This window comes from Pleuronectes platessa, chromosome 2 (genome assembly GCF_947347685.1).
Source record: "Pleuronectes platessa chromosome 2, fPlePla1.1, whole genome shotgun sequence".
Lineage (NCBI taxonomy): Eukaryota > Metazoa > Chordata > Actinopteri > Pleuronectiformes > Pleuronectidae > Pleuronectes > Pleuronectes platessa.
The window spans coordinates 5,361,431-5,380,402 of NC_070627.1; the positions used below are offsets into that span (position 1 = coordinate 5,361,431).

Consider the following 18,972-nt stretch of genomic DNA (forward strand, 5'->3'; position numbering starts at 1 on the left):
CGAGCCTTGTGTGTCGGGTCAGATCTGGGGACAACCACACTATGGGCATGTCAGCGTTGTGTTCATACGCGGGACGGCTCTGACAGGGTTTTTCTGTTTGGTATAACACAGACTACGACTGCACTCTGCTCCCAGGGGCTCATCTGCCGCGGGTGTGAAATGCGTTTGTGTCAAAGTGTTCGTATTTGAAATGAAAGACTTTCAGACGTGCACTGAACTCCACACATTTTCATGAACTTTTCTAGAGGGGCTGAATGAGAGAAAAACAAACACAATAGAGTCAGTTGCTCTGGACATTTTCAGGAACTTTACCTGTTAGTACCCTATAAAATAGGGGAAACTGAATATAGCATGAAAATGTAAGCGAGCGAGGCAGTGGGCTTGTTGGTGGCATTTCTAAAATGTGAAGGAAATGTAACTGGAAGAATACAAACATCTCAGGATGAAAAAGAGGTTCCATACAGGTGGGAGACACCAAAAAAAGATGTCAACCTGAAAAGACGAGAGAGCTTTTGGCGATAAAGGCCGACACCCTTTCTATACATGTTCATGTCTGAAAGCAGATTTTGTGAGTGTGTGTTCCTGTCTGTGTCCTTGTGTGAAAGTTACAGCTCTGATGTCAAAAGCCTAGTAGGATACATACTTGTGCACGGCATCTGGAGCGGGTCGGAGTCGGTGCGATAGTATGCGCTGCGGCAGACGCAGTTAGTGGCGCCTTCGCTGGTGGTGCGGCTGTTGATGGGACACTGCAAACAGGGCTCGTCTCCTTGAGTCGGCTTGAAGAAGTTTGACTGACAAGCTGAAAGATAGAGCACGGAAATCGGGATGAATAATTAAACACAAAAAGAACAGTGAAGAAAAAAAGACTTTCACGATTTAACAGCAGGTAAATTCAACCCTTAGGTAAGACAATAAAGGGAATAAGGCTACAACTAACAACACATTTGCTTGATTAATTACTTTTATTGGATTAATAACACATTTCAGTTATCAACCCTCACTTTTATTTCCCTTTTGAGATGTGGTAACAAGAGAAGCAATCACGTGAGAAGGAAAACGACACCGAAAACCAAGCCCAGACCAGCATGTAAATATATATCAGTGCAGCCAGACATATAAATACACGGCAGTAAAGCCTTGCATGTGAGGCAGCCCTCTCTGCAGATACGGCAACATGGAAACAAGTTGTAAGTTTGCTTTGAATTATTCAACACGCTCTAGTTGCCTGAGAAATCTCTGAAGTGCCCTGCTTTCTGTTAAGAGCCCTTTTAAGGGGGTTGTCTCTGGAAACCTGGGAAGAAAAGTAGCATTCATGATAAAGACAAAGATGAACTCATGCAGCAGCTGCCATCAAAGTCTGTATATGTGCATCATCTGTGAGTTTGGGTGGATAACAGATTGTACATCAGTCGTTGTGGTGGTGAACACACTAACTTAGCTGTGTGTGAAATCCCCTTATGCTCTCCTGAGTCACATTCCACCTATACTTTCACTGCTGAATTTTTATTTGACCCCTTTTCCAGCATTTGCTCCTGCACCGAGTTTCAAGAGCTTTTTTTTCTATCTTGGGTCAAACCAGCCACAATTCTGCTTCAGGTAATCCAGCTCCCACCTGCTCCCTTGATAAAAGGGGGAAATGCAGCTGTGTGGAGACAGAGGTGTTGGAAGCTGAGTAACATGAAAAATTCACACACGGGATGCTCAGCGTCTCTGAAGCTCCAAACCCTCAGGTCTGTCTGCGCTGTTGTTTTTAGTAACGGTATAAAAAACATCATAATCTTGTTGAGGCCGATGAAAGGCAAAAACAAAGCTACGTCCATGTCGTGTTCTTGCATGTTTTTATTATGTTTGAGTTTAATGTGGTGGCTTCATGGGAATGTTTTCTCTTATTAAATCCACTGTAAAAGCTGATTTGGATTATGATTACATCCTGTGCTGGTATTATTTAAAGCAACTCGTCTCACTCATTATTGGAACAGCCTCTCCCTAGGTTCCTAAAAACGTACTTATGACACAACTGCAGTTTTCCGCACTATAAAGCAATAAATACAAAAAAAAAAATTATTGCACTCTGAGGCTGTTTCTGCAATTACAGCTCAGCATCTGGAATATAGAAACATCTGCAGCTGAGCCTCCCATTTAAAAGAGGGCAAATCACAAAGCAGAAATAATCTGCGTCCAGTCCCAGTGTTTATATTAGACAGACGCATCGCTGAACCCAGAGACCTCACAGGCCAGGGGCTAATGCTCTTTTCCTCTTGCGACTCAAAGTACATTACTCAGAGCGTTCAGCTTCTAAATCTGCCCATTGAAGAATGATCCAGCAGTCGGGACGAAAAAGATACTGGATAAAAAAAAAAAGGAGAGACCATGCGTGCGCAGAGGAGCGAGTAGGTTTAAGATTTGATGAAATATTGCTGTCCGTGGAAAGAGGCCTATGACAATAAAGAATATTTTTTATGTCAATAACTACTGTGATAACTGGAAAAAGAAAACTCAAGTGGTATCTCCTGTTAGAGAGGGAAGGGCATAAAAAAGTTTTCTTTACATGCATCACATATGCACTAGTTCTGACTCCAGCAGAAGGAGATAATCTATAACAGTCATTTGTATTTAACTTTTTGTGCTAAAGTGTGTCAGAAGCGTTACAAATTTGCAAGGCAGCACAATTGTGTTATTTTCATCATCACAAATACCAGTGGCAATGAGGGTTACTGCAGAAAAGAAAGCAGGAATCTCATATATCTCCACGCTAAGTATTCGCTTTGACATGTTTTTCTTTCTCCATGATTGATGCGGGAAAAGGTTCTGGGTATGGGGCGAAACATGAGGCCTGGACATTCACACTGCCAGTCAACAGCCTCTGGTGAATGAGGCCCGGGCAACAGCTATGTGGGGAATTGGGATTGAACCTCGGCGGCACAGTGCGGTCTATGGGAGTGCGGCGCTCCGAGGAGCAACTCCAAAAGGAAGGCAGCATAAAGAGGGAGCGACGAGGGGGGGGGGGGGGGGGGGGGGGGGGGGAGAGAGAAGTGTAAAGATGGAAACAAAAGAGACGTGAGGGAGAGAGGTGGGGAACGGCTGCGATTGGGAGTTTTTCAGCGTGTTACTGTGCCCACAGTGAATGTACGTGCTGCAACAGTATGAGCACTGCGCATTACAATCAGAACAATGGCTTCAAAGTCTGCATTGGGAGGCAAATCAAAAAATAAAAAGTTATTGATAAAGCTGCAGGATGTCTCGGTACCAGAGTGGTTGTACAATAATAATCAGATGTTGGATAGTCCACCGCTGGGTGATGCAAATTCAGCACCAAGTACCACAAACATCCACAGACATGATTCTCTTGGCTTCTGGAGATCTGCTCTATTCAGTGTGAAAATATTCAAGGCACGTTTTAGCCAAAGTCTGTGTATAAAGATGGATGATGAGCTGCCACTCCCTCCTGAAATAAAGCTAAAATATCCCAGATACAAAAGCTTCCATCTTGTGCAGTTGGAGCCAACGGAGCTCCATCCGCGAGGTCCCGTCTGCACATGCACCAGAGCAATCACGAGTCAGTCTCAGCTGTCAATCATATTGTGTAACCCAATTTTCTAAAGCATCAAATAAGTAATTGAAACTAAACTTGAAAATTCTAAGTATGACAAGAACTTTACCCTAAATGAGAGAAACTAAAATTGAGAAAATTATTGATTTCTACATGTACGACCTGACCTGTAGCTAGATAATTAGAACTAACAAATAATTGAAATAGAAATAAAGAAAAATCGAATCAAACCAATATTTAACAGAGGAAAATGAAAATCACTTCCTTTCTCTCTATAACAAAGCTGGCACCTGAAGAAACTTAATAAGTCCCGGAAAAAGAAGTATCCTCTCCCGTTCCAGAGGAAACAGTATCACAGAATAAGTCTTGGCTTGCCGCTGTGTCGTGCCTCAGACATTATTTTGGGGGAAATATTTGGGGAATTTCCACTTCATACTAAGATGACAGATTTTAAGAGTTGCGAGTCGTCTGGTGTCAGATGTAGAGAGGCAAAGACGTGGAAAGCTGTGATTAAAAAACAGATCAGAGCCTTAATTCCCTACCTCCCTGCCTGCCCAGATTGCTGCTGTTGAGCTGTTTGATCACCATCCTGGCAGGCTCGCACAACATACGAAAGCTAAAGGCTGTTTTTTTGGATGTTTCCTCCAACTTCAGATACCCTCCTGGCAAGCAGAGTTAATTAATGTAAGAATATTCATTGACAACAGCTCCTCTGTTGTTCCTGCTTCCTACACTTCCCAAAAAAAACACTGCCACTATTAATATCATTAACATCATCAAGCAGTCGTGCCGCGTTTCGCTTTCAGATCTCTGGGGGACGGCAGCCGCGGACTCTGGATGTGGGACAAACAATGAAATGCAGTAAAAGTTAAGAACAAAAGCTGCACAGAAAAAGCTGTAAGGGAATTTATAAACACTTCAAACTCAATTTAGTGGTAGCTGTGTCAAAAAGGTCCAGATCACCTCAAATTGGTTCCAGAGACACAAAAGGCATGCGCGCTCACTAAATCTTTCATTTGAGAAGAAAAAATAAAAAAACTTAAAGACCGAGTATTGGATTAACCAGTGCTGGATAATACCCCCCCGAACACACACACACACACATACCAAACCTCCAACTGCTTGTGACTGTCTTGTTTATGACGTTTAATAACATATAGCGACATAAAGGCTTTAATTAGGGGCTTTTGCTCGACACACGGAATAAAAACAGGACAGTATGAGATATGAGGGGTAAGTCTCTACGAGGGTGCGAGTCAGGGTTTTACAGCAGGTAATTTGCAGGTTGTTTCAAAGGTTTCCTGAATATTACAGCTCAGGAGATTTATAGCCCACGGAAGGTGAGACCTGCAGCTGAAAACCACCTGAAGCCGACAACGTCTGCGGCTCCGTGCGGAGTGTTTATGTGTTTGAGAGAGTAAAGACAGATGCGCTGATAGAAAGAAAGACGCGGGTAGAGAGAAAGACAGAGGTAGGCCGGGGCGGGGGGGTGGAGGTGGTGGTGTGGGGGATTGTTTTCAGAAGCAATGCCAGTGTGAGCATGCAGACGTACTGGAAATACTCCCTGTGAATCTGGCTCCGAATCAACACACAAGCACACAAACAGCACAGAGAGAGAGAGGAGCCAGACAAAGAGGCCGGGTTTGACATTTCCACCGTGGCTACCTGGGTGCTGCGCGAACACAACCACACAATCAGGTAATCCAGCCAAAAGCCACACCTTTTGTGGGGAAAAAAACACGACAACAACCGCACCACCACCTCTCTCTTTTTTTTTTCACCCACCACCACCACCACCTCTCATCCCCACCAGCCAACAGAGAGACTCTTTGTCCAGCAGTCTGGGGCACCCTCGTGTCCCCCCTCCTCCACCCTGTTCCTCCTTTTCAGCATCCAGTCCACCCCCCCCAAGCACAAAACCTGCTTTATTTAATGAACACACCATTAAAGAAACAAAGACAGGAGACAAAGAGAGGCAAGGTGTGTGCACGTGTGCGGTGGTCCGGTGTGAATGAGAAAAGGCTGCGGAGGTAAACGAGGGAGAGAGAGAAGAAAAAAAAAAAACTGAATCGGAGGTGAGGTGTGAGGTTTTGTGAGCACAGCAGGAAAAAGTAGCTGAAAGCTGTGAAAATGCCCAGCGTCAGAGGGATTGTGCGTGTGTGTGTGTTGTGTGTTGTGTGTGTGTGTTGGGTATTTCCTTGTATTCCATTGTGACCAAAGAGGCTGCTACAGTTAGGGCCTCTGTTTGCTTTGGTGCAGCCTGTAAAAACTGCTCATATGAATCATTGCCGGGACAGATCAGAGCCTATCGTAAAGAGGTTCCTTTTTTTACAAGACAGACCGCTGTTTTCTCAGAGAGGAGAAAATTAGATTAAGACAAGCTGTGAACTTTTGCAGTAGTTTTTTCTCATAAAACGCACCGTCCTGCACCCACAACTACAGGCCGTCACATCCAAGTGAAGCTTGACCTTGTGAAACGACACACCAGGCCACAGTTCAACCAGGGAGAGCAGCCACGAGTTGTCCTGTCTGTTCATGGTAGTGGGGACATGCCAGCCTGTTTCTCTCTCCCCCCCCCCCAAACCCGTCTGCCTCAGCACTTCCATAGGGAACACTAGCTAGCACTGTTTGCAACACAGGGTCCCCGCAATTCAATTAGGAACACAGTCCTCCTCGCCGTCTAATTCAATCAGGCTTGTGTGAAAGCTATTAGACAACTGGCATTCGCTTCACCCCACACAGACACACACACACACACACACACAAATGAGATATTCATTTCTCCCCTCTGGGTTTCCATGTCTTGTGCAATTAACAGGTCTGGGGACTCTGCGTGGCTCCTCACACTGTAAGCCAGGACAATGCCAGCATGTGAGGGTGACCACTGATGAACTACAAGGTGTAAATCACGCTGCTCTCAAACTCAAGGTCGTTGGATTTTGAGCCCGTCTCTAAGAAACTCCTTTCTGACGGTAAGAAATACAACGCTTTCAGCTTCTGAGCAAACAGGGCTGTACCCCTGCATTACCGAGCCACTAAAAATAACTTTAAAAAGGAACGCAGGAACTTTCATGGGCTCAGCCAATGAAAGAAAAAAATAAAACGTTACAGCCACTCATTTTAATGATTAGGTGCCGCTTTTAACTCTATTAACTTTAGTAGTAAATCCCACCCTTCAAGCTTTGGAAAAAAACTCCAAGAAACCCAGTGACTTACGAAGTCAACATTTTCCCAAATAAGTGAAACGCTGAAATGTCGCAAATACGTCAAACTAATGATCCGAACATGGTACATATATGTAAAGCATGTGTCTCTGTGTGAGGACAGCCGGTTACTTGGGAGGTGATTTTTTTCCCTCTCTGTCCCTGCACCAATCTCTACAGTTGTCACAGAGATCAGACCCCTCCACCTCAATCACCACCGAGCCCCCCCCCCTCACCCCGCCCCCCCCCCCCCCCAGCAGGCTCCTCTGAGACAGATTAGGAGCCAACGTGAGCAGCAGATTAGCTGGAAATGTGGGACACCTGGGGAATGAGCTCTGAGGGCACAGGCACCTCGGGAGGGCTCAGGCTCAAAGAACACACACAAACAACACATGTACTGTACACACTTAGAAGAAACCTAAAAAAAAACGTATTCTGCAGACACACACACTAACACAGAGCTCATTTAATTCCATTTTCTTCCACTGCACATGGATCAACACATAAATAAGAAAAGGCCATAAAGAGGAAAGCAGCTAATAAACCCCATCTGGCCACTGACCAGAGGACAATTTCAGCTCGCACTGCAGCGGCTTAACCTCATATATGTGGCACATACACAAGGCTCACCATCACACGGTTTGGTATTTACAAGGACAAAAAGAAGCGTGGAGCCCTGGCCAGAATGTCAGTGGCAGCTAAAAATACTCCATGGGGGGAAATATTAGACATGTAGCAACTGGTGTAAATGAATTTCCCACAAACTGACCTTATTTCTCATTATCTCCTTAATGTAGGCCATGAATAAAACATGGCTGCGACATTCGCATAGATATACTGAGAAATGTATTTGCACATTTTTCCACTTCACTGTCAATTAATCAGATTAGAGATGTTCCAATATAATTATTTCCTTCCCAGTGCAGATTCTGGATTCAGAACACAACCAACCCAGCATTTACAGCAGTATCGGGCACATTTCCAATATCAGAACATCTCTCAATCTGATAAATGTCAGTAAAAGGTGATAAATCAATCGCTTCAGTCATATATCAGCACTGTGGTGTGTTACAGCAGAGCGCGTATACCCATCAAACCACCTCAGCTCCCAAACCTTACAAACTTTCTACAGTTAGTGCGTCATTCCCATGTGGTAAACGTTAGTTTCTTGATTCAAACAACGCTGGCAGAGGGACTCTGTTTAAGACCACAATGCTCTCATGGTGATCATCAGGTCATAAATACCAAAGGAGCAAAAAAAAAAAATCAGTGAAAACTATCTTAACCACAGTATTTCCATACTGTCTGATAACTACCATCTGTCAATAGAGGAGGAAGCTGAGATGAAAGGGGAGTATCACTGGAGCCATGAATGCAGCACAGTAATAACGTCTGGAATTTTCACTGCTCCCCCATTTTCTTTCTTCTTCTTTTTTTTCCCCTTTTCCTTCAGCACGGGGGGAAGAAAAGAGGAACAAATGCAGAATGGTGAAATTACAAGCATCTGAGCCAGCACACATTCGCTTTGGGGTAAGAATATGAATGACGCTGGAGGGTGGGCGGTTGTGGGGAATAAGGCGGACAGGGTCATTTCATGCAGGCAGATCACTTGACAGCTTGCTCTGCAGAGGATGCAGGGGTCCAATCGGGTTGCCGGTGGACCCCTTCGGTACACTGGACTGCAGATGGCCGGGGTGTGGCAGGAGGCAGGCCCCTTTGTCGGCATTAATCTCCATTTAAGACGGCTCGTCAACCTCCAGGGTCCACATAGCGCTGGAGCCAGCTACCTCGTGTTCCATTATTAATAATGACAGATCATTACCCGACCTGGAGAAATGTCACTCAAGGCTGATAACAGCAGATAATGTGAAATTATGGTGTGCTCCTCCACCAATTGGGCCTCTGTGCTCAGATGGGGGTAATTCATTCAGTCAAAGTCTGTGGCTTTTTGCATATGGAGGGGAATTAGCTAATGTATTGTTCACTGGTCACAAAATAGTCTAATTCAAATTAATTCAGCTCAATAATTTTGTACAACGATTAGGAATTAATTGCCTAGTAGCCCTAATTTAGCTTGGCTTGGTTAGAGCCCATCATAACACATTTGTGTTTAAATTTTTCTTTTTTTTTTGGATCTATTTGCACAACAGCGGACTTGGCTTGTCCTGACCTATCATCATCCAGCCCTACCCAGTGATGTCTCTTATTGTTGTAAGTTAATACCGTTGCATAGAGTTCTCTCCCAAACAAAAGCAGTCTGGCCTTACTTAACATGGCATGCAAGCTGAAAGTGGAGACACAGAACTTTCACTGTCATGTGACACCCAGAGTACGTTACTGTGCTTCTAGTGCTACCGTGTTCCTGATGGTGAAAGGATGAAGAAAAAGGTACGGCACTGCCTGAGTGGGTGGACACGGTTTCAAATTTGAGACAGGTAGAAAAATGGGGAGACTTGGAGGCGCTCAGATGTCAGATTGTTAAGCCGTCATTGTCGAGGCAAACAAAAGAATGTGGGCCGCTTCCACCCGCCCCTCTTCCTCATGGGAACACATCACCTGCTGCACCACAGGATGCACTGAATAGCGCCGCATCCCCTGGAAACAACCGTCTCTGACAGGACTGTACAGTGGGTGCATTGATGAGAAAAACATCCCTTTTCCCCCGTGGACAGCCGCTCACAGATTCCACACCGTCCAAGCTCTATACCGCAGCTCAATACGCAGACGATTCATATATCTATTGTTCGGCTGTTTCGGCAGCGGACTGTGTTTACTGTACACACACAGATCAATGTGTCGGAACTCTATATGTGCTTTGATCGGGTGTGTCGGTGCCTCGGCCTCCCGAACCCCCCGAACGCGCCCTTTGCTCAAGGACGGCTAGTTGCTAGGGTAACAGGAGCCATTTCCATGTGAGGCAGCTTCTTCGCTCCGTTCCACAGGCTGCACCCGGACCTCACAGCCCCGTCCACAGCCTCAGACTGCTGATGACAGAGGCTCTGGATGGAGGAAGCGGAGCGAGAGGACGTAGAGGAAGGAGAGAAGCGGGGTGAATGTCGGATGAACAACCCTCAGCGACCTGCCGGAGACTTATGGCGGGCTGTTCTAGAATTCACATGAATGTCTTGGCAGAGATAAGAAGAATTATAGAATGAATAACGCAGACCGGTCCGTGAAATAAACAACCCAATAAAGTTGCAGCACCATTCTGGAGCTTTGACGAGTTGGTAAGATATCCCCAGGTTCATGGGGATCTCAATCTATCCTATCTGGTTCAACAAGCACTTTCTCCGGCATCCTAGACAATATAGGTGAGAGGCAAGAAGAGAGAGGGGCGGTGGTGGTGGTGGCGGCAGTAGCTGCTGTGATGGTGTCCTTTGTGCCTGGAGGCAGATGTAGGAAATAGCTGACAGAGGCAATCACTAGTCTGTATATGTGTGTCTATCTGTGTGTCTGTGTTTGAAAGGGACAGCGCGGAGAGCAAAAGCAAGCAAGACAGAGTGTGAGAGAAAGCGTGAGGAGAGACTGGGGTGACGAGGGAGGGGGAGACTTCACCAGAAATCCAAACAAAGGCAGCGAGCAGCGGATCCGAGCTCGGTGACAGAGGCTCCCCAAGGTGCAGTCTCAGTGATGGACAGGTGGCATAAAGGGGCTGCATGTTGTCCAGTCAGTGGGGACAAGGAGAAGGGGTTGTCACAGGGTGCGAGGAGGGTGGGGGTAAGACGGACGGGAGAGAGAAGGGAGGGCGGGTGGTTCAGAGGGTGGGGGGCAGTATTGTAAGGAGCAGCTGGTGCCGAGTCCTGTCACTGTCCCAGTGTAACCCTCTGATGCACACATACAAACATGCAGAGAACACACACATTCAACAAACAAACAAACTTCAAACAAATCACAAAAGACAAACAGTGCCCTGAGCCGCTCTGCAAGTATCATGTTCAGAGTCTGGATATTTTATATCTCCAGCCATCTTTCCCCGGAGTGTATTTATTAAAGATTACATCAATTCTTCTGACCACAAGCATTTAGCGAGGCAGCAGGGAGGCTGAGTGAGTTCTTATCCATCTCATCTACAAGAGCAAAAAAAACAGCAGCGGTAATGTGACTATTTCACATGCATGGCTGTATCCCTGTATGTAAGTATGAATCGTCTTCAGAAACACAGAACTCTGGAAATTGAACTCTGAGGGGCTGTATGTGAGAATGCACATGTCCTAATTTACAGTTGCTAATTTCCCGGAACTTTTACTGTCAGCCCTCCAGAGTAAAAATATCAAGACAAATGTCAGACTGAGCCCATGTGGGAATACAGCAGGGAAATGTCTGCAAAATGGGCGAGTGGACAAGTGGGCACTATGAAGACATGTCTGACACGGGACAGAAGCAAAACTGGAATAATGAAAAGAGTCCTGCCTCCCATATGCTCTACCAAGATGCCAACCCTATCCCTAACCCTAACCCTGAATGTTCTGGACATTTTGATGTTCCTTCTTCATAAAGCAAACAAAGAGGGATCATACAAAATCACAAAAAAAAAGCAATTTGACTAAAAAATACTTACTTTAAAAGAAACATTTTTATATCTTACATCACAGCATACTTAAGCTTTTCATTCTTTCATTTCAATTTCATTCTGTGACTGAAACTAGCTGGTGTTGTTGGGAGGAGATTCATTTAAAAGCTTTAATGGCAGCTATTTAGGGGTGGAACACATTAAATAGCCGCAGAGTGAGGTGGTGGCCCCAGCAAATGTATACAGAGTGAATAGATCGACTAATTAGCCTTTAAATATGTCATTGATTCATCTAAGACAAGGTATCCCTGAGCCATTCATCTGCCTGCTCGGAGTCTTCTCCCTCTCTATGACTACATCCTTAACCCTGATGAAGGAGGGGCTTGGCTGGATGGTCTCCCTCTCATTTGTCCTAATCAATGGAGGCTGTTTAGCACAGATCCAGGGGGTCAGTAAAATTAAGTACCCAGCTCACACAGAGGGGGATCGGGCCAATGCTGGGTAGGGGGGTGGTCAAGTCCTCTGTTTCCTTGGCAACTTTGCCGCTGATGAGTTTCTCCTCACTTTATTCCTTTATCGAACTCCTCTCCCCTTGTTAGGGTTTGCACCAAAATATCTGCTCCTCATAAGTAGCTGTACGAAACTGTAAGAATACCAATATCTGGGTATGAAAAAGAGATGTCATACTTTAGAATTTTGGTTTGAGATTTTGATTAAAAGGGCTGAGGCCGTTGTAAGTGTGCAGTAAAGAAATATTCTGTGTTTTCAACAGCAGAAGGTAAACATCATACCCTGGCTCCCTCATGCTCTACCCAGGCACCACCCCTCGTCTGAATGGTCCTGAAATTCTCTCCTTCTGCATGTTTTCACATATGGAAGAAACTGTGGGTAGAATTTGTATGTTTCTTTTAAGCCATGAACACATTTTATACTAATGACTTACAACCACTTTGTATTGAGAGATTTGTATGTTCATGGTCAATAAGTTGGCACAATTGAACATCATCAGAAACAGCATTAATAACAATGCAAACATGTCTGCTCCAGCTTTGTGTGCAGTGCAGTCATTTCTCACAACAGACACTCCCTTTCAAGGAAAAAAAAAAAAGAGTATTGATTTAGATATACACAGCAGTGAGGTGAGTGATGAATGATTCTGTGCTGCTGCGGATTCTTCAGTGTTGCTCTATAGACTCACAATTAAATCTGGTTTTATTCAGCTTCTAACTTGTAACTGTATTTTCACAGAGTAACAAACCAAGAGAAGCAAGAGGGTGAGTGCTTTGTAATACCTTACAGATGTTTTAAACAATAATGTAAAGGTGATAAAAGAGAATAAGTTGCATTACATGTTTTCTGATCACCAAGCTAAAGGGAACTGCACAAGGAAAAACACCATGCATTCATTAATTTGACATGTCTGTTAGTTATGTAATATGTACTTATGCCTAACATTTTTTGGATCTGTTGGATCTATATTTATAATTTATTCTACTACATTATCAGTTTTTTTTCCTGATTTCTAGTAGTTGGTTTCTTCCAGGTCCACTCTCTGCTCAGGAATGTTCCATCACCCGACCAGGTGTTGGCAACCTGCACCTCGCCGACTGGGATTTGAAGAAGGGAGGAAGCGCTGGTTTCTTTGAATGTGTGTTTTGGATTTTGTTTTTCCTGCATGGCTCATAAAACGATTAACTTGTGATGCTGTGAAGTTGCTCCACGGTGAAAAGCACAAATGCATAACTTCATGTAGTTAACCGACTTGACAGTTTTACGGGTGGGCGTTCTGATGGTTTTATATTGTGATCACTCCTGGAGACGTCCACAATCTACTTTCCCAGAGAATCGTTTCCATCATTGTACCAAGTGGATCCTGTCTATATTAATAATGTGTATCAACACCAAATTTCCAAGCCAATGGAATGATTGCCTAGTTGATGGCTGTGCTGATGGCCAAATTATACCGTGCATGTCTATCAAGTGCCTTTCACACATGACATATTTCAAACATATCTATAAATTTGCTCTGCCCAGTATATGGGACTTTCAAGGTAAAACAATATATCTCTTCAAGAACTTGTCAAGAGTGTTCCAGTCTGGTCAGTACAACCCCATTCATCTGTTTCTCACAAGGTCTCGAAACATAAACAGTCACTGACTGATGGATTTGAAAAAAAGCAATTAAAAGCATCAAATGATGGGAAGAAGTAACAGCTAGAGATGGTTTATATAAATACAGATTATTGAAGATGAATCTAGTAAAGGACATGTCGTTCAAAGTTGTGAAAGCTGCTCTGATGCACTGAAGCACTTGACCATTTTGAAAACCGCATGCAGACCTCACCCATTGTGGAGAGAGTCTCCGGTGGGGCGTACATGTCAATCATCCTTAGTCAGACTAGATTAGCCGTATAATTAAAATTCAGGAGTCATACACTTCACACACATACGCATATAACCTCATTGCAACCAACCTGGCCTGGAGGCGCGCAGCTTCCCCCCTTGGCACGGCACGGCACATTCCAGCACCGCATATCTGACATAGTCATACAGGCCGGCACATATCATCCTTGACGTTAATGCTAAGGTTCCGAGAAGGTCATTGTAAAAATATATTGGTTGAAAGCTATTTACCCATAAGCTGACAGTCATGTGAGTCATCAAAACTACATCTGTTTGTGCTCTCTGTAGCCCAGCAACATCCAACAGAGGAGGACAGATGCAAACTATTCATTACAAAGATCTGTGTGTCGATACTGTAAGTGCACACAAAATGGCGTTTTGTAACCGAGGTGGTCACCAAATGTCAGCAAAGGTGTTAGAGAAGTCGAGGCGGCTTGGAATTAGTGAGGGCCTGCAAAAAGGGAGACTGGCAGATTAGTCTTGGGTTCCTAGAGGCAGCCGGATTATCCCAGTGGGGGTCATGTCAGTTGCACTCAGACTAAAAATCCCCATCCATAGCAGACATGCATGAAATGCCATGCGTAAGAAATTCTTTACACATGTTTTAAACTGGCTGGAATACCAGACACCCAAAGAGTGCCAGGAAGGGCTCAAACTAATTTGTGTAACATGTGTGCGTTAATAGCTGAGGTTTCCTAAACCCTGATCACCTCCTGTTTAAAATAACTTAAAAACAAATGAGGTGAAAATCATGTGCAAGAACAATTTCAGCAGGTCTGGCAGAGAGAGTAAGAAGGGAGGAGCGGCTCGGACGCACTTAGTCTCACTGTGCTACATAGAGGTTTGATCAGGGCATCCATCCAAGACCGCTGATTTGTGGACTCCGTCGACTACCTTAGGCAGAAACATAAGCAATAGATTGAAGACTATAAGGAATGTCTTTCACCAGCTTCTGGGTGGTGATTTTTATGATGTCTTTCTTTAGAATTCATCAACAGCCTTTTATAAGTTCATCAGAAGGCCGATGTCTGATCCACTGGTATGATAATCTGCCTTAACCGTCACTTGCATTCAGTGTCAATGTGGATACTGTACATGGGAATAAAGTTTACTTCATATTCCCATTGCTGCAACTGCATCCACATTATACAAATCCAGAAAGGAAAGGTATTTAGTGTTTGGGTAATACGCTTTGGCTGAATCCACGGGGCACCACCAGGGGCCTCTCCTAAGAGGTCAAATACCTTCTTATCAGCACACTAACAGGTTCTGGCTGGACAAGCTCAATTAGCCAGCACTTAGTGCAGTGTATGAGGAGACCACGCTCTCAGCACGAGGCCCATATCAACAGAACCAGGGAGATGACAGACAAGGTGGGCCGACAAAAGCCCGATTGTGGTCGCTACTGGAAGGTCGCTGCACGGCCAAAGAGGGAGGAAGGACTTATGTTCTCAGGGGTTTTGTGATGTGGCCGATAAGAATCTCACATCTGAATGACAATGCCACTGCAGAAAGTCTCCTGGATAAATTACATCCATTGCGGTCAAAATCCCTTAACGAGCATAATAGACGAGAGAGAGTGCCGATAAATGAGTTTTAAATGAAAGATTGCTCCGCTGAAATATAGCCTGTGCTGCATCTAATACATTGTTTCCCTTTGCATACTAACCATTAACCCACAAGACCAAACAGCTTGCTGCACATCTTTGACAGGACATCTGTGTTTTTTGGAAGATTACTAAGATAAATATTGAGATGTTTGGGCATGTCATCGAAGCTGTTTTGATAAAACAACGGCAGCCTTTCTGGATCTGCACCACCTCCAACCGCATAACAGTGCTCCTGTTGATGCCCATCCCTATGGCAGCACTATTTTGACAGATAACGAAGGACGTCAGAGCCATGATTTAAATCACAGACAGTCATTCAGTAATGGGAAGTCTGCCTGCTGGCATGGTGTTCACGCAGATGGAATTTAAGCCATCATTTGCCAAGCTTTCATTGGCCCCTTTCCCCATTGCCACACTTTAAACACTGTGAATGATCCATACTTAATCAGGCTGCTTACAGGCCCAGTAGATTCCCATAATCTCACAACTTTGCACCGTGTCGTGATAAAACAAGCCCTGATGGCCTTGGAAGCATACATAAACATTCGATGCCCACATAAAAATTTCATCAAATCTACGCTTTAATATGCACTCTTACAGTGTGACTGCATAGAAGATACACATGTACTCGTGTTTCTGAGGAGCTGTCATGAATACATGATGGCCCCTTGACCTACTCGATGAAACAGAACCGAGACACGTTTTTGTCAGCCTCTGCTCTGAACACGTAGATGAGTCCTATTCCTCCTGCAGCCCAGAGACAAAGAGTGCTAAGGAAAGAAAAAAAACCTTAACCACAAGCAATCTGTCGAAATAGGTCATTATGTTGGAGGCATACTGTGAATGCACCACATCCCCAAATCAATACATGAATTGCTATACTTAGTAAGAAGGTCGAAAGGAGGAGTTTTAAAGACTCTGCAAGGAATGAGTGACATCAATATATCAGCGCCTAGTTTGAGGGGGGCCTGCTTCTTTCAGATGGAAATGGCTCAGAAAATGTCTTCTCCAGTGCGGCTTTCTCTCTGTGGAGAATTGAGATATTAATCACGACGGCTGAAAATGTCACTTGCAACTCTGTGTTAATGCCATAATGTTAACCTTCACAGTCCTACTGTGAGACTATGTACTGACATATCTGTGTTTTGTTCACAATTATTGTTATTATCCTGCTGCACGACAGCACTGTCGCATGAGCAAGGTATTGTTTTCACTCCTGTCGGCAGCTTTTGTAAAATAACCCTCCGATGCAGGGACAGATTTTCCTCAAACTTGTTGGTAATATTGCTTGGGGGGGGGGGAATAATTACAGATGGTTCAAGTTCAACAAAAATGTGATCTGTCAATCATGTCACATAGAAATCAGGAAGTGGCGTGACAACGGTTCAAGAATTCATTTTGTAAGGTATCTCGGCATCCTATCAGAGTACATATATGGCATTATTACAATATTAAAAAGTTAGTGTTGCCCATTTGGGATACATATATATACCACTCCTCATTGTAACTGATTAAATGGAATAGTTAAAAGCATTAATTAAATGAGTATAAAATGCGTATCCTGAGACATTCTGTACTTCAGCACTGACAAATGAAATCCACAACTTGAAGTAACACACGCCATTTACAGCCCTAAACTGTAGCAATTCATGCTTAATGTAGGGGAGAGGACTCCCCTTCCCTGCCAAGTGCATAACATCATGTAGTGTGGTTAGGAGAGCCATGGTTTGGGTCTATATTGTATCTTGAATTTTCCTTCATTCCTTTCAGTTCTTTCCATCTCACTACTTCTCTGTCCCCCTGCGTGCCGACAAGGTCTGTCTTCTTGTTTCAGCCAAATCCTGAGCATCTTCATGACTTTGCTCGGTGGAGGAAAAACTAAGACAAGGGGGGGGGAGCAGATTCAAAACAACCTCATTAATAACTATGACTAATGTATTCCAGACGTCTCTTTAAGCCTGTTACTTCACAGAGAAGAGAAGCCCGCATTGTGAGGGGAGGCAGCGGTGGTCCTGGTGTGTGTCGAGACGGTGCCACACTGAGGCATTTGGCAGCGTGGAATGAAAACACCCCGCACATGAAAATGTGGCGATCTCCCCCCCCACCTAAACCACCAGAAAACAATTCTGTTGAGACCACACAGCCTTGAGATGACCATAATAAAGCAGAACACTGGTCCCAGCACAAAGTGAGCATTTCCCAGGCATCAGTGCACTTAGAGGGCAATCAAGGCTTTGTAGTAAATACTGCTGGGCGGTTAATGTCCGATGGAGAGGAATTGGTTGTAGGATTTTTCGGTTTGGCCTCAACGTTTTAGTGCCCGTCTTTCTCCACTCAGCTTCCCTTTGAATCATACACATTTAATGTACAGAGCATTACAGCTCAGTGAGTCCATGTTTTTAGAAAATAGGAAATCAAATCCTGACCTGAAGTACTTCATATTTCCTTTTTAATGCCAATACTTAAAACCCAATTGAGGAAATGGATCTCCAACAACCTATGTCATCAGTTTTGTAGGGATCTATAATCTTAACTTGAATAAAGATTAATAAAAAAAACGTATACTGTGTAGATAGGTAGAGCAATTACCCTATTGAAAAATGTATTAAAATATACTTATCTATTTCTTGTAGTAGACATGTCCTCTCTTGGAAATAATTATATTTTTGGCTCATGACCAATTAAATTCTTATTCATCAATACAGTTATTCCAGTGCCTAGAATTAGCAAAACAATATGGAGAAAATAATATCATGGCAATAGTACAGCCTAATAAAACAAAATTAAACTGTAATTACTGTCTAGTTTTCCAACATGATGGGGACATTAAAACATTATGATATCCCGGCACTGTACTTTCACTCGTGCTTTGAGGTGCACAGGAAGCGATTGTTATGTTTCCACACAAGGCAAAACAGAGCGGGCTTCTCATTAGGTTGTTGTTTACAGTTTCACCTCCTCCTCCATATAAATTCAGAATAAACAGAAAATCCCTAAGGTTTTACAGAATAAACGGTGGGAAAATAGCACTAATCTCAACGCACAGACCTAGAGGTGGTGCAGAAGAAGCAGAGGGAGGAGAGGGGGAACATGGGGAGATTATTCTCACCCACAGACAATTGGTACAGGGTATAATGTACTGGTAGGAATATTTTAACTAGATAAGGATTAGCTTGGCAGATTCTGCTATGGCTTTCATCTTCCAAAGCATGGCTGAAAAAAAAAGAAAAAGGTATCCTCTCCATGAACCCGGTTCTTTACAAGACTTATAAGAATGAGAAGAGAAAAAAAAAAAGAAGCGTGTCGAACGGTACCTTTTGGCTGAAAGCTTGGGAATTCCACCGGAGAGGGCGAACAGCTCATTATATTGAAGTAATTTATTTGCTTAGCAGCAGCCCACGGGGAAGTAAAAAAAGTTTTAACATCCAGAAAATTCGGTAAGTAGTCCATTTACAAAGCCGAGCTGTCCCCCGCAGCAACAGAAAGCTATCCCCCTTCAACAGGGCTTCGACAATTAAACCAGGCCAATGAAGCCGAGGTTGTTTTCCTGCTCAGCCTCAAGTACGCTCGTCCCACGCAATTACAGGCTTAATTGAGAGGTGTGACAAACAAGTAAACGTAGGGCGGGGAAATATTAAATACCACAAACAATTACAGCGTGCGACAGAAAAGCAGAAAAGTATCCGTGGAGAATTA

The 18,972-nt window shown here is 44.0% G+C and overlaps 1 protein-coding gene across 5 annotated transcripts in view; it reads right to left on the reverse strand.

Annotated features, from left to right (window-relative positions):
• Positions 1-18,972, reverse strand: part of ephb2b (eph receptor B2b) — a 118,538-nt gene that overhangs the window by 35,773 nt on the left and 63,793 nt on the right. For all 5 annotated transcript variants that reach the window (XM_053444845.1, XM_053444827.1, XM_053444836.1 and 2 more), the window contains exon 4: positions 644-799. In XM_053444845.1, coding sequence (XP_053300820.1) covers positions 644-799 — 156 coding nt within the window. The remainder of the gene's footprint in view (positions 1-643; positions 800-18,972) is intronic.